The sequence below is a fragment of the Elaeis guineensis genome, chromosome 10 (genome assembly GCF_000442705.2).
Source record: "Elaeis guineensis isolate ETL-2024a chromosome 10, EG11, whole genome shotgun sequence".
Lineage (NCBI taxonomy): Eukaryota > Viridiplantae > Streptophyta > Magnoliopsida > Arecales > Arecaceae > Elaeis > Elaeis guineensis.
The window spans coordinates 8,958,532-8,973,025 of NC_026002.2; the positions used below are offsets into that span (position 1 = coordinate 8,958,532).

The following is a 14,494-nucleotide window of genomic DNA, read 5'->3' on the forward strand; positions in this document are numbered from 1 at the left end:
TCTAATTAGAATATAGAAGAATATAGAGAAATTTTCAGCAATCCTAGAGTATTAGTCACCAAGATGCAACATAGTTCATCTGAAAGCTCCTCAAAATATAGCAGCCAAAAGATTTAAGGACCAATATGCAATCAGAAGAATTTCAAATTCTCCTATACACCGATGCAACTGAGTAAACATTGTAACAGGCCCATTTTCTTCCAGTAAAAAGATTTCTACAAACTTGAATAATAATATATTCATATTTAACTGTTATAAAATAGATGAAACTTGGCATATCAGAGGTATGAACTCCAAGACAAATCACTTGGACCATTTGAATGTATAGAATGACAAGAGGAACAAATCATTGTATGAATCTAATATATCAATGAAGCCAGATATTGAAAAGATCAGATATTATTCTCACCACATGATGCTATCACCGGTAACTCTGGATGTCTAGCTATGGATCTAATGCTTCCACAGCACTTACCCACATAGCATCCCAGCATTTTTCCTGAAACAAATTGAATCACCATTTATAGTCAAGTTTATGATCATACTAAACAAGCAGTATCCTATTATCAAATAGCTCTATTAGCTCAGTTAATCAATTAGATAAATAATATCCTATATCAAGAACCAATAAGAAGCAAGATTGATGATAGGAGTCGCTTAGATAACCGATATAGGAACCTGAATGACAAGATATTTGAGGTACACAAGAAGCATAAAAAGCATTACAGTGATGCTCATACTAGGCCTGTCAATAACTTGGGTTTGACAAAATTTGCCCTATTTGTTCTGGCCCCAAATTATTACAAAGTGGACCAACTCAGACTTGGCTCTTTTTCCCGCTTCTCAGTGTGGCACTCAAACTTCTTTTTTGGTGTTTCTAGGCTTAAGAATGATTTGACTTTTATATTACGTAAATGGGCCTACTTTAGCCCAATCCATATATCCCCATGACTCTATATCAGCTTTAAAGATCTGAATACAATGTTTTACGCATTTGTAAAAGCTCTGAGCTAATTAACAGATCCAAGTTTACAGTTTACTAACACTAAAGTTCATTTAACTATATAAAGTTGCATCTGGTTCACACAAATGAAAAGAATCGGAATGGGAATCAAAATAGAATGGGAATGAAAGGTAAGGCATCAAAATCACGATTCCTATTCCATTGTTTGGTTATGAAATGAACGAACTCACTAAAAAGGAATAGCAATTCAATTCTAATTGATAATTTAGCTAGCTATGTATTATATATGAACATTCTAAATATATCATTGACTAAGGAATACAACTAAATCTTATAATAACAATTGTTATGGTTCTTTTTGGACCTTCTAATACATTTTATATCTATATGATGAACTTTTAACTATCAGCCACTTAATGTCTTAATAAACGTTATTTTACATTCTCACAGTTTATCCTTTTTTATTATTTTTACTTTGATTTATATTATTATTTTATTTTTACATACCAATTTATTATTAATTAATACATTTTTATTTCTGTTTTTATTTTTGGTACTTTCTTTGATTATTGTGGCATAATTTTAATGTGCTCAAATTTTGTTTTCTATATTTGCATGAATTTATTATTTTTTGGTTTTATTAAAGGTTACTTATATTTGATATTTTAAATTTAATATTTTAAAATTTTAAATTATTTTTATTTTTTTCTTTTATTCCTATTTTATTCATATATTAATTCTAAATAATGTATTTTATTTTATATTGTTCAGCATTTTAATAAGGCATGCAATTACTCTATATTAAACCTTATTTCATATCTTTAATCTTAATTTATTATTAATTTAGTTTAATATTTATCTAACATATTTTTCGATTTGATATCAGTCAGTGATTTATATTTTTGTTCTCATGTTTTTTCCATCAACATGCATTGCACAATGCTCATTTGCTAGTATCTAATACATAGCAAACCTTCAAATAACAACTAATAATAGGATTGTGGAACTATCCCAAACCGCTCAATTCAGGACATGCCAAACCATACCGATTGGGGACCAGGACAATTCCGGCATTCAAAATGAGAAAATGGCAAACAAGGGGGAGAGCAAGAAGGAAAGAGAGGAAAAGAGAGAGACAGAGGGGGAGGGAAGGAGAGGGAGATGCTGGCAGGCCACGGAAGCCTCCAAGTGACTGAAGGAGGGGCTTCGCCCTCCTCCCGACTGACACAACAGCGACAGCCGCTGTTTCCTTTCCATTTGCAATGATGAAAAAATATGGCCCCATTAAATTGCACGACAAAGGAGGATATGAGAATGTGAAAATCCTACCCAAAAATATTGCGATGGTGCTTTTTTAACAATGGACACTAACAAAGAGCATCATATTGTTTTATTTCATTACGATAACAACAAGCAGTTGCATGACTGAATAATGGGGATAAGACCCAAGGAAACTATAGTATGGTTGTGAAAATGGTCAAATACAAAATAATGATAGCAGACAGTCATGAAAGTACAGCTTAAAAACTGAAAAGGCAAAATATGAGCTAGTACAAAAAATGAACAGTACGATAGACAACTAGTCATCTTTTAGGCTTTAGCACAATCAACATACCTGTTCTCATGTCAAAGGAAGCAAGGTCCCCAGAACCAGTCCCTACATAGATGGTATAACCATTTATATCTTCAGTAACTGCCTTAATTGGAGATTCTCGAAAACTGACAGAAATGACAGGTCTTCTTTGGGCTAAGATATCATAAAGGCGAACCTGTCACAAAATACATTATTACCACACAGACAAGTCCAACCAATTTCTGAAAGAAAATAAAACAAAGATGAAGCTAACAGTTGAATGTACTTTTCCCAAGTTGTGGACAACTGAAAGGAAACAACAATGTATTGCAAATATGCCAATCCAAATACACTAATAGCAAAAATATTCAGCAAAATCAATCTCTATAAACACAAGAAACCTTTCATTTTGATTGAATATTGTTCAACTAGCTAGTATGCCAGTACAGTCTTTAGATTAGAAGCAGCATTAGCTGAACAGCAATCACAAGGGCACCTGATAATCTCAAGCCCATGAAGTTCTAATAATTTTGCCAACAGAACTTTATAATATACCTACTTGGCTTTAAATCTTAGAGAACATTCTTGTGTCTTGTAATTTTAACCTTGTGAGAAGATCATGAAGTGATACCTGATAATTGCTTGTGCCAGCTACAATTTTGCGATGATCATCTTTGCTTAAAAATGTTGCAGCAGTAAACCAGGTTGGAGTAAATATACCAAGGCTGTTAGATGGAGGCTTCAGAGGGGCCAAGCACAAAAAGAAAGAACCTAATTAATATCAAAGAAAATATACTAAAATATTTATGTTTTCAAGATGCAGTATAGAAGCATGAAAAAACTCACAGATTTTGCAGTCCAGATCTTACTACATTTGCTAAGATCCCACAAATTTACTTCAATTCCCTTCCTGTGTTAGAAAAAAGTGAACACCCTCTCATGATCTCATCACTGAAGCTACATGAATCTGAACATAAGTTAACCTTCAATTAAAGAGGTTGACGTTTGATTAAAGAGGTCTACTTAAACTTACATAGCATAAACCCTGATAAGTAATGCCAGAAAAACCTCTCAGTTTTAATTGAAGTTTTGAAAAACTTACCCACCAAATAAAGCATAGTTCTCAGTGTTGTCAACTGAAGAGCATGTCACATTGCCCGAAGTGCATATATTCCATGAGCTGGGAGAGTCTGTATGCAAGTCTGCTGGTGCATCCCTCAATGCAACAGACCTCAAGCATGCTTTTCCTTTTTCTGTACAAGTAAGGAATACAGCTAACCTGAAAGGCAAGTGATAAAGTATGATAGTCATCTGAATGCAAATTCAGAACATTGTTCAGAAAATAATTATACACATCGCAAAAGGATATCAATTTTTCAAGCAAATGGGATCATAAATTGCTAAGGAATAGGTCCAAACACTTCTCATCTTTCATAAATATTAACACATATGCATTAAGTTCTCATGCCACTATGTACATCAGTTTCAATTATGTTACTATTTTAAGAGTCAAAGCGGTCATCTCCACCACCATGAAAACTTTAAGTACAACCTCCATGCATAGAATCATGTGAAATTAAACTTGTGGAAAATCATTGCAGTTATGTGATTGGATCCCAGACTTGACAGGCACCAGTTATAGATGCGCCAGGTAATTGTCCTATGCTCCCATCATTAACAACACAATCACAAAGCATGACATTTCATTAAACTTTTAGAATAGAAATATACTAGATATAAAGACTGCATCATAAAGAACCTCAACCCAAGATGACTTCATGCAAAGTAACATATTATGGTTGTTTTAGATTTTCATCATTAGTTGTAATTTGTTGTTAAGTTTTCAAGGCCACTTACCATGTTTCATTACAATTGACAGAAACTTGATCACAGCTGTAACCTGTCAAATTTCTAAGCATTTTATGGTCCTATTTCTTGGATTGTTTCCCCATAACTTATAAAAATCAATTGAAATGGGGTTTCCAAATATATGTTGGATGAAAATGCAAAAAATGGATTTATGTGATTTTTATTCTCAACAAACAAATATATGGATTTTGAATGATACATGAGAACACAGGTTTTTGTCAAGCCAGGTTCTCAAGAACCTAAAGATCCATGGGCCTGATAAAAACTGACTTATGAACTCAAAGTGACTTAAGCCCACAATATTGGACTGTCCGAACCTTTTTTCACTTCTCACATATGCTCCAACAGCCTTTCATCCTTTTGCACTGACCTCTAAAATGTTGCCGCTAAAGATCAATAATTCCATGTAGTATCACTTGCATGAATAAGACAGCATCAATGTGTCTGTCACTCCTGTATTTTATGAATCTCAAGTCGAGTCATATTCAGAAAAAGAGTCAAGTCTTACGCAATATGAAGGTTTAAAACATGCTGGCAAGAATCAAGGTTTCTAACGTTCTAGCTCTGGAGATCAAATTATGGGCCCTTCACTACTAATACCAATCCATCACTCATCATAACTACAAATGACATTCTTATCATTTATCCCCTAAAAAATTCACAATTTGAAACCAGTCTGCTAAAAACATGTGAACTGTTCATGATTTTTTGATTATTCTTTCTTGATCAAATTCATTTATTGCAACGAGTTACTTGCCCAGAGAATCTTTCAGGATTTTTTGATCATTATTAAACAAATGCATTTATTGTATCGAGTTACTTCAGCAGACATGGGATTGGAAACAAGGTTGCTGTTTTCAATAGGTTATCCATCACATTTTTGAGCTGCATTGTTGAGAAGAAACTTTTAATGCTGTAATTGGAAACATTTTTAGCTATAAAATTATAGTTGTTAACTTTGTTCTTTCTCTGTATTTTTTTGTTCATATCAGCAATTATTAGTCTTTCATTTTTATTTATGAAATGCAATGCTTTGTTCATTTATCCTATTTCTCATTATAAGTTAATTATGTGAACATATCGCAAGCTCTTTCTCGTTTCTTATTTAGATACTGAGATCTCATTAGCTTAAGGTTTCCAGGACTAATGTCAAACTGTGATTGTATCTAACTCAAAAATGCCACAGCTTCAATCTAACATTCACAAGATTGAGGGCAAAGCCTTTTTTAGATACTAAATACTTTGGAAGAGGTTCTTCCATTCTTTCCAACTGACTAGTACTCATCTTGCTCATGTTTAGTTATGCATGTTCATAATGTTGCATCTAGCATTATGTCTCAGATCTTTATCCAAGTCTAGAACATGAAAGGAATTATTTAAATCAACCTACATCAATATTTGAATGCATGAACCAGTGAACTGCAATGGCATTGGATGCAGAATCCAAATGAGTAGCTGGAGCAATTGTTTTTAAATCACCAAGAATGAAAGTGATAAGTAAGCACCAAGGATCAATTATTTCATCATGAATGAGTGTCTAGATGTATATGTCTAATGTTTTTATTGTTGCTATTGTCATTCCTGGTGATTAAACAAATTTGCCATCTGTATTATCAAAATGAATCCCAAGCATATGTGCACATGAAAACAACTATATATTTGTGTGGCCAAAAAAATCTGTGTTGACTATCAAACTAGATTGTTAAGTTAAAGGCACTGTTGTTCTCAATATAATTCCATCATCTATATTTTCTATTCAATGACACTGGCCATAACTTCCAGGACTGGCTTAGAACAGAAATTGAAATTTTGCCTGACAAGCTTCACCAAAGACCTAAAAGATGAACTTAAGCTAATACCATGCAATGCAAAGTTGCAAACATTTGTAAAGCACATGAAATAAAAGTGCCCCTTGCTTCTACAAGTCACAATGATTCAAGAGGATTACATGGCCAACAAGGCAACCAATATGAACCAACCTGACAAATTATGATGTTGATCACTTAAAGGTGATCCACTGATTGACCTGTTTAACAGTGTTACTAGATAGAACAATCATTGTCACAGTTTAGGTCCAAGCAGAATATGATGAACTAGTTAGTATGCCCACCGAAGTGAACAGACACATAAAACAGTACATTTGTGAAATTTTGTTTTCACGGCCTATGTTTAATTTACAAACCAAAAGAATACAACTGCCAAAAAAAAAAAATAACAAGAGTCAGTACAAATCATGATTTCATAAATCTCTGTTTTACGCTAGGTTTTCATCTTTGGCTGAGATAATCAGTTTACATCAGTATCAATCACTCACCGACATGAGATAGCATATATATATCAGTTCTATATATCTCAGCCGATATAACCCAATCTCTACTGATATATTGGCTGATACAAATAGGAAAATTGGGCAAGATTTCCTAATCAGGCTTTTAGGATCATCAAAAAGTTTTTTTTTTATTTATTATCATGCAAATTAATATTTTAAATAGAGCTAATCTCTCATTCACTATATTGGCGAAGATTTTGTTATCAGGGTTCCTATAACATGAGCCAAGATTTTGGAAAATCTAGGAATATCTTGGTTCCTTGCTATTCAATTCCTCTTTCATTATCAATCAAGTCAAGCTGAGATCTTGGTCCATCATGGTGTCAGCCATCAACCAAAATGGCCAAGATCTCTGATGTTAGAAACCTTGCTTTTATGGAAATACCCAACCAAACAGATGTTTGATGGTTCACAGTTATATCATCAAAGGGTACCTTGACTAATATCTAACAACTGGACAAGTCTAACTCCACTTTAGTGTTACTGACTTAAAAGACATCCAACACTATTCAAAGTTTAGATACAGAAACACAATTTACATTTTCATGTGAGAGCACCAAAATGCAAAAGCCAAAAGAGATAACACCATATTTCAGACTGATGCTATTTGCTAGATTGAACCAGACTATTCTTTTCAGCTAAATTAAAACAGACAATGAAATCAGCTGCCAAAAGGTGCAATGATTCAGCCCTTCAAGATATAGGCCACACAGATAAGCTCCATAACTAAAATAAGCCCTGGACTAGTAAACAGAAAAATTGCTAGAGAGAGATTATTGTCTCAAACTCAACATATACACCATGGTCAGACGCTCTCAGATGTTTATAATCATCAAATTTTGTATACATAATAGATGTTCTGACAAACAAGCTACAACAAGAACAAACTGAAAATCAAAAAATATGAACTATGTTAAATCCTTGCTTGGCATGAAGGAGCTGGCAAACTCAGTAACCAAATAACCAACTCAATATCTATTAAAAATTCATACTTAAGAATTTAGATCCATACCATATAAGCATTTTTATTAAATTTCATAGCAAAAGAAAATGTAACTGAGTGAAATTACTGTATGGAGCATGAAACAATAACAAATGTAAATTCCACCAATTGGAGTTAAGAGAAGGTTCAGTAATAAAAAGAAGTGAATTAACTCATTGCCTACCTACAAGATAACTCAATTTTCTTTGTCCTAAAGAGATGCAATCCAACAATTTGATCATCCTTAAGAGCACCATTTGAAGAGTCAGACTCATCAACTTTGGTGGTGGCCAAAGCATCCCCATTTAACGGATTCAGAAACTCCACCTGTGGTTCAAAGCACAGATCAGATGTTGTATAAAGTACGGCACAAATGAGAGAGAACACCCAAAATTGAAGGGAAGATATTAGAAAAAAAGGAGCATTCACTCCATGTCGTAGCTCCAAGGTGTAACGCACCAAACCATTCTTCCGTGCTATGGCCAAAAGCTGCACAAAGAACACCCATAAGTTAGCATATATTATAACATAAAAACATTTCAAATAGCAAAGAGACATCAAATGCATTCAAAGTTATACTCCATTCTTTACCGAGAAGATAAAACCATAGACAACTGATTCACCATAATTTTTTTATAAAAAAAAGGGAAAATATTAAAGGACGAACAAAATATAAGTCAGCCAAATGGCAAGCCTCATCCCGGTTTATATAACAGGCATTTACATATAGCACGAAGATTTTACCCCTAGATATATTTTACTTGGTGATTTGCCTGCATCGAGCCTTTAGATCAGTAATCAACAGCCTTTGTGACCTTTAAACCCCTGCTGTAAGAAAAATGTCATGCCATTTTGACCCCAACACAACATACTCCAACATATAACAATACACTTTCATCATAAAACCTAAATTAACTCTGTCCTTTGGTCATTAAATGCTAAATATTGCCTATATGAACTCTTCCTAACTTTTGGGAAAGTTAAACCCAACTTAAGAACTCATCTTTAATTTATGTTGATTTCTGCTGAAACTATGATAATTACGAGTTCTTTGACTGCATGCTTCCTTTTAATCCTAATTCTTTCATAACCAAAACAACCTACAGTGAAATTTCAATATTGCATTAATAAAGATGACTCAAGGAGTACTGAAAGGCTTTTAGACTCACATTACAATCTTGGACTTTGATCTACATAAACTAGTTACCCAAATGCCAGAGTCATATGACTAGATCTTCATCAATCGTGTTCAAGTAAATCAAAGACTTGATGGAGAGGCAAATACAGGTTGCTATCGAGTCCTACTTGTTTCCTTTTTAAAAAATCAAAGATTACACATGATCAATATTATGAGAAACTACTAGTCATCCAATGCACAAGATCAAAGGTCTAGACACCATTACAAATTAAGACAAGCTACCAAATGATCGACAGACAAACCGGGTCAATTTTGCGGTCAGCAAAGGAAGCTGCGAGCACACCCCGTGAAGCATCCGGTGGACCCCATGTTTCGACCACCTTTGGAGTTCCGACCTTTCCGCGAGCTTCAACTACTGCAAGCCATAGTGCACAGTGAGCAAAATCAAGCAACAAAACAGCATGGCTGAAGAGCCATGGACGACAATTCAATTCAGCTACATATACCACCTTTGACAAGGCCGAGAGCATCAGTTGTAAGGACTCTCAGAGGAGGGCATCCAGGGCACTCCAGTGTACTAGTTCGTGGCATCTTATTATACTCCTTTAGCTACTCCAAAATCAAAAAAACCTACCAAAAGAATGAAAAATAGTTCTTGTTAACTAAAAATTCCAAAGTAAAGCTTAAGAATTACATGATCATGGGTATGAACAAACCAAAGGATCCGGGACAAATGTACCAATCCCACCATTTGAGCCAGAGCAACATTCATATCTTTCATCGCTACCAGATCAAACATGAGACTAGCATCCTAAAAAACGAAATGGAAAGCAAACTATCGTTTCTCCGAAATCCTCTCTCTACCCCTTCTTTAATCGCCCTCCTCCGCCTCGTCGCCGCCTTCGCCGGCGGCCGCGAGGCCCCCCTCGTCGCCCGTCGGTGCTCTTTTCCCCAAAAAAAAAACCCAAACGGAACCTAAGAAACCCCTCCGATCTCTCTCAGGTGCTCTCCTTCCCCACAGATCTCCGAAAAAGAGAATGAAATTAAAAGAAAAATAAGAGGAAAAAAAAAATAACGACCCATGTGGGAAAAGTTCTCACCTTTTCCTTTGTTTTCCGTCGTTCTTTTGTTTTCGTTGATTTATGTTTTCCCCCGGTTTTTCCTTGTTCTTTCCGTCCTCAGGAGTCTCTATTGGGCGGAAGGCTGGAGCGGCAGCAAAGGGAAACGTAGACGATGGCTAGGGTTTTCTGTTGGAGAGTTATATGTCATAGTTTAAACGGTATAAATACACCATCAATCGATTACCCATGGGACAAGCGTTGGATGGCTATATATATCATGGTTTAAACGGTATAAGTATGCCACCAATCGATTACCCATGGGACAAATTCAAAACCCATTTTAATTTTAAATTTCGAATATATATAAAAATATATTAATATTTTTTTATGAATTATTTTCTAACTATAATAATTAATATAGTATTTGATAATAATAAATTTATTTTTTTTGATAAAAATGGGTTAAAGAGGGGGAAAGAAGGAATTGAGGAAAAACTCTTTGTACACAAAAGAGAGGAGAAACTCTTTTTGCACCGCGGGCTGTGCGGCTTGTCACGCATCACCCGCAGTGATTGGCTCGGATGTGGGGTTGGATGAAAAAAAAAGATTTTCATGCTGCTCTCTGGTGCCTGAGCCAATCATCGTGGACAATGCATGTCGAGCCGCATCGTCCGTGGTGCACAAAGAGTTTCTCGAAAAGAGAGAGGGGTGATGAATGTAGGATAAAATTTATTACGTGAAGATTTTTCTTTCAATAAGATTTTATGATAATCAAGTTTGTATTAAGCTTTGATCTTATGTGCTCGAGCACGAGCAATTTATCATGTGAACTAAACTCAAGTCTACTCGAGTGCTTATTTATTTTTGAGCTTAGGCTCATTTCTTAACTGTACTAAGCTAAAAAAAACTTGTCATTTTAGTCATTAAACTTAAAGTTTGTTTGGATATTTTCGTAGAATTGAACTGAAAATTCTGTAAAAATAGAGCCTATTGGCTTATCTATCTTGCATTTTCTGAAAATCTATATAAACCTAGCTTAGATTCTAGTCTTTAGACCGCGGGAAGAATAAAAATTTACAGGCATATTTCTTTCTTCCTACAAAATTTGGGTTGGATGGTAGTTGATTCATAGAGGGCTATGTTTAAATAGATAGCCCAATCAATGAATCCTATGAAATATTAGCCGTAAATCCTGTAAGATTCATGAATTGGGCCATCCATTCAAACATAGATCCTGTATGAATCAAATACCATCCATCCAAAATTATGTGGGAAGAAAAAAGATATCCATAAATCTTTTTTTCTTGCAGCCCAAAGAATAGAACCTGGGTTAGGTTTAGACAGGCTCTTAGAAGATGCGAGATAAATGGGCTAATAAATTTGATTTTTATATGATTTTTAGTCCAATCCTAAAAAAATATCCAAACAGGTTGTAAGTTTAAGAACTAAACAAACAGGCTTCTATGGGCTTGATGCTAAGAAATGAGCCTAGGCTCAAAAATGAACAAGAGCTCAAGTAGACTTGATTATCATTTAAAACACAATGAGCCAAGCCCGAGCAGCCTTCTATTTGGTTTGTTTGCACTCCTATGTTTGCTACTATTGTTGGATTCAAAATATTCTAGACACGTACAAACTTCATCCACCAACTTGGTATTCTCTCTCTGTTTGGAATTTAATAGCATAACAGGTCACTTCATTTCAGACTTAATTGTTATATCTTCCTTGCTTTCAAATCCTCGGACGACCAATTCTCAAGAGTGCAGTTTATGCATCCATTTCTACCCGGTTATTGAAGATTTCACGGCACAAATTCTTTGTTTTCTATATTTTTAGAGAGCAAGTTATTATATGATCTATTCAAGGCCATCAGGTATGCCAATGATGTATAATCATCCTTGGTCAGAGAAATAGCTGCTGATCTATGCCATGACTGGATAGATAAATATTTAGATTTCTTCGATTGTTGTTAAATATCAAAAACTTATTACGAGAACCTCATTTTTCTATAATTAATGAGCTGATAATTAAACATTAATAATAGAGAGGAAGCAAGAAATTGAGATTTACCAGGACCGGCGGGCACTATGAGCTTCACACACGCCCACCACATTTGATGAGGGGCAAATAGAAATTGCACCTTTGAAGTAACAATAAGAAAAATCTGGTGGAGAAAGCCCTTGGGATCAACTCTAGAAAGTATGCAGCATAGAGCATAAGGCTAGAATACTTGCATAAAAAATGACTTCAGAGATGCTACATAAACATCATCCATCAATAAAAAGATGTTTTCCGAGAAATTATTGTCTAGATCACGTTTAAATAAATCAATACAAATCTTGAAGCACGTGCATGATGGATAACGTGCAATAGAGAACTCATGACATACAAATATTAATATGACATGTTATCGACCGTGGGGTTTGGATGGTCCATCGTCCAGACAATCATTTCTCATGTTTCCGGAGGTTTTCATTGGTTTTAGAGATGATACGTGCAAAATTGCAGGAGTATGTATGTACGGAAAAGGGGATGGGGTCCACATGACACATCCACGCTGTTAGTGGCTTTGTGAACGGTGGGAGTGAAGTTCCGTGCTCATTCTCTAAAGTTGCGCGGAGGGTCATTCATGGTCGAAGAGGGCCGCGTGTCCGCAGGGTCATTAACGGAAGCTCGCTCCTCGGGTAGAACATGGGTGGGTGCCCCATGACAAGTGGGTGTTTCGCGGTTCAGCGAAGGCATGCGCGTTTGAGCTCCACTCGGAGCTTTGGGTTGGTAGCCTTGATCCTTTCCTTGGCTGATAATGTCCATTCCGATAATAGAGAAGTAATTTTCCATGCAGTTTCGGCTGCCAAGCAAGCTTCGAATCAGAAGATCCTGATGTTGCGTTCCTTCAAGACGAACCATTGCACAGTGAGAGGTAGAGAGATTCGAACTTCGCCTCGTCCGGTGCTCAAGAAACTTTTGAACCAGTCACTCCAGACGAAGAGTAGTGCCGCATAGCAGCTATGATGATCACAGTCCTTGAGAGATGAACATAGCATAGTCTACACGATGGGTCGACCACGATTCCTTTTTTAGCTAAGTTGTCGGCCGTCAGGATTTTGTTGAAGTAATGCAGCCATTCAAATAATTTGATCTTTTCTAGAATTCGCAATTTCAATATTATCTTTCTAATGGGCGGATGGACTCCTTTGTGGATAAGGAAACGGTAACAGTTTCGCACCAAGATCTTCGATGTTGAACACCAAAGTCTGCATCATTTGTTAGGCTGAAGTTGCCGTGCAATAAGTTTGGAGGAGTCCTTAACAGCCCTTGTTAACCACATGATACAAACGAATGCGTTTCATTAGCAGCTCACAGGATCCTTTTGATCATCCTTTGAGGGAAAAAAAAGGGAGAACAACGCGAACACCATCTAAGACCCAAACCAAGAACATCTACTTGTCAGGCAGAGGGATGCGACCACGGGGACAAGGTACGATTCCACCAGGATTTCTAGATCTCATCTTGCAAAGGTTTCAGCATTATTTTATCCACCCCAAGCCATGAAAAGTATTCTAAACCAGTCTATTGGTGTAGTTCTCTGAATAAGGCTCTCATTATCAAGAGCCAGATGCACTTCCGAAACCTGCTGGCCTAATGAGAACCAAGAATTTACATAATCCAAATGATTCCTTGTGTTTTCCTGCATGATCGAACCTCTGTGATATAATAATGTAAAATTCTTGTCGATACAATGTAGGGTAGATGATTAGCCAGTAGAACTAAGCACCACCATATTGTTGTTGAATTTCACAGCACTTTGGCATTAAATTACTTTTAGCATATACTTTTCACAAGCATTGATTTGAAACATCAAAACATCTGACTGTAAAAGCTTATCATAAGCTAGTCTTCCTGTCAAATTTCCTGAGGACACGGAGTACCTCTGGTTACTGTGGATTAAGTGGCCTAAATTACAAAAGCTATTTTGGTGCCCAATATATAGCAAAGTTCCAACTTTGATCACTTCGGTGGAATTTTTATATAAAAAATAAATTAAATAAAAATAACGGGCTTGCTTACAATATTATAGTTGGAAATTTCCCTTATACAATGTATTGTTCAGCAGCTAGATGAGTCCAGACTCCATTGAACATATTTTCAGATGCAGCAGCCGTTTTTTTCCCTACCGCATCTTACAAAGTAAATCTCCAAATTCTCAGTCAGAATAATACATTATACTATCATACTGCCCTATATATAGGTCAATGTGGTAAAGATACATTATTCGAATTTTCAGAAAGAACCTTGACATTTTGAATTCAATATCCAGGTAAAGGCACTTGAAAATCATCACATCATTCTATGTGAAAAGATCAATGGGAAAATCATCACATATTAGGTCACCAAAGGCAGTTGTTCATCAAGAGCTAAGAATAAACATAAAGCTGCAGAAGAATTAGAAATAATATGATAATTGCAATGACTGCATGCCAGAAGACATGCTCTTGCCAAATAATGGAAAAAAATTCATTAGATTATAATCATTTCAAGCCCTGCATGCGTGCTGGCATACTGTGCTATTCCATGCAA

At 35.6% G+C, this 14,494-nt stretch overlaps 1 protein-coding gene across 1 annotated transcript; it reads right to left on the minus strand.

The window, feature by feature from the left end:
* Window positions 1–357: 357 nt before the first annotated feature.
* Window positions 358–10,142, minus strand: LOC140850959 (uncharacterized). Its single transcript, XM_073244031.1, has 10 exons — window positions 9,956–10,142; window positions 9,365–9,485; window positions 9,158–9,270; window positions 8,177–8,206; window positions 7,902–8,044; window positions 3,640–3,816; window positions 3,384–3,447; window positions 3,169–3,276; window positions 2,580–2,733; window positions 358–499 (listed from the first exon to the last, which is right to left on the minus strand). The coding sequence occupies exons 2-10, from the start codon at window positions 9,444–9,446 to the stop codon at window positions 393–395; spliced, it is 978 nt and encodes a 325-aa protein (XP_073100132.1). The 5' UTR covers window positions 9,447–9,485; window positions 9,956–10,142; the 3' UTR covers window positions 358–392.
* Window positions 10,143–14,494: the final 4,352 nt, after the last annotated feature.

What these genes read in the sequence shown, in the direction of transcription:
- LOC140850959 (XM_073244031.1), bottom strand. Translation starts at nt 9,446, where the DNA reads ATGCCACGAACTAGTACACTGGAGTGCCCTGGATGCCCTCCTCTGAGA. An exon ending in CTGACCGCAAAATTGACCCG is followed by an intron (nt 8,207 to 9,157) that starts GTTTGTCTGTCG and finishes TTCTTTGTGCAG; the next exon opens with CTTTTGGCCATAGCACGGAA. An exon ending in TAGCACGGAAGAATGGTTTG is followed by an intron (nt 8,045 to 8,176) that starts GTGCGTTACACC and finishes TTTGAACCACAG; the next exon opens with GTGGAGTTTCTGAATCCGTT.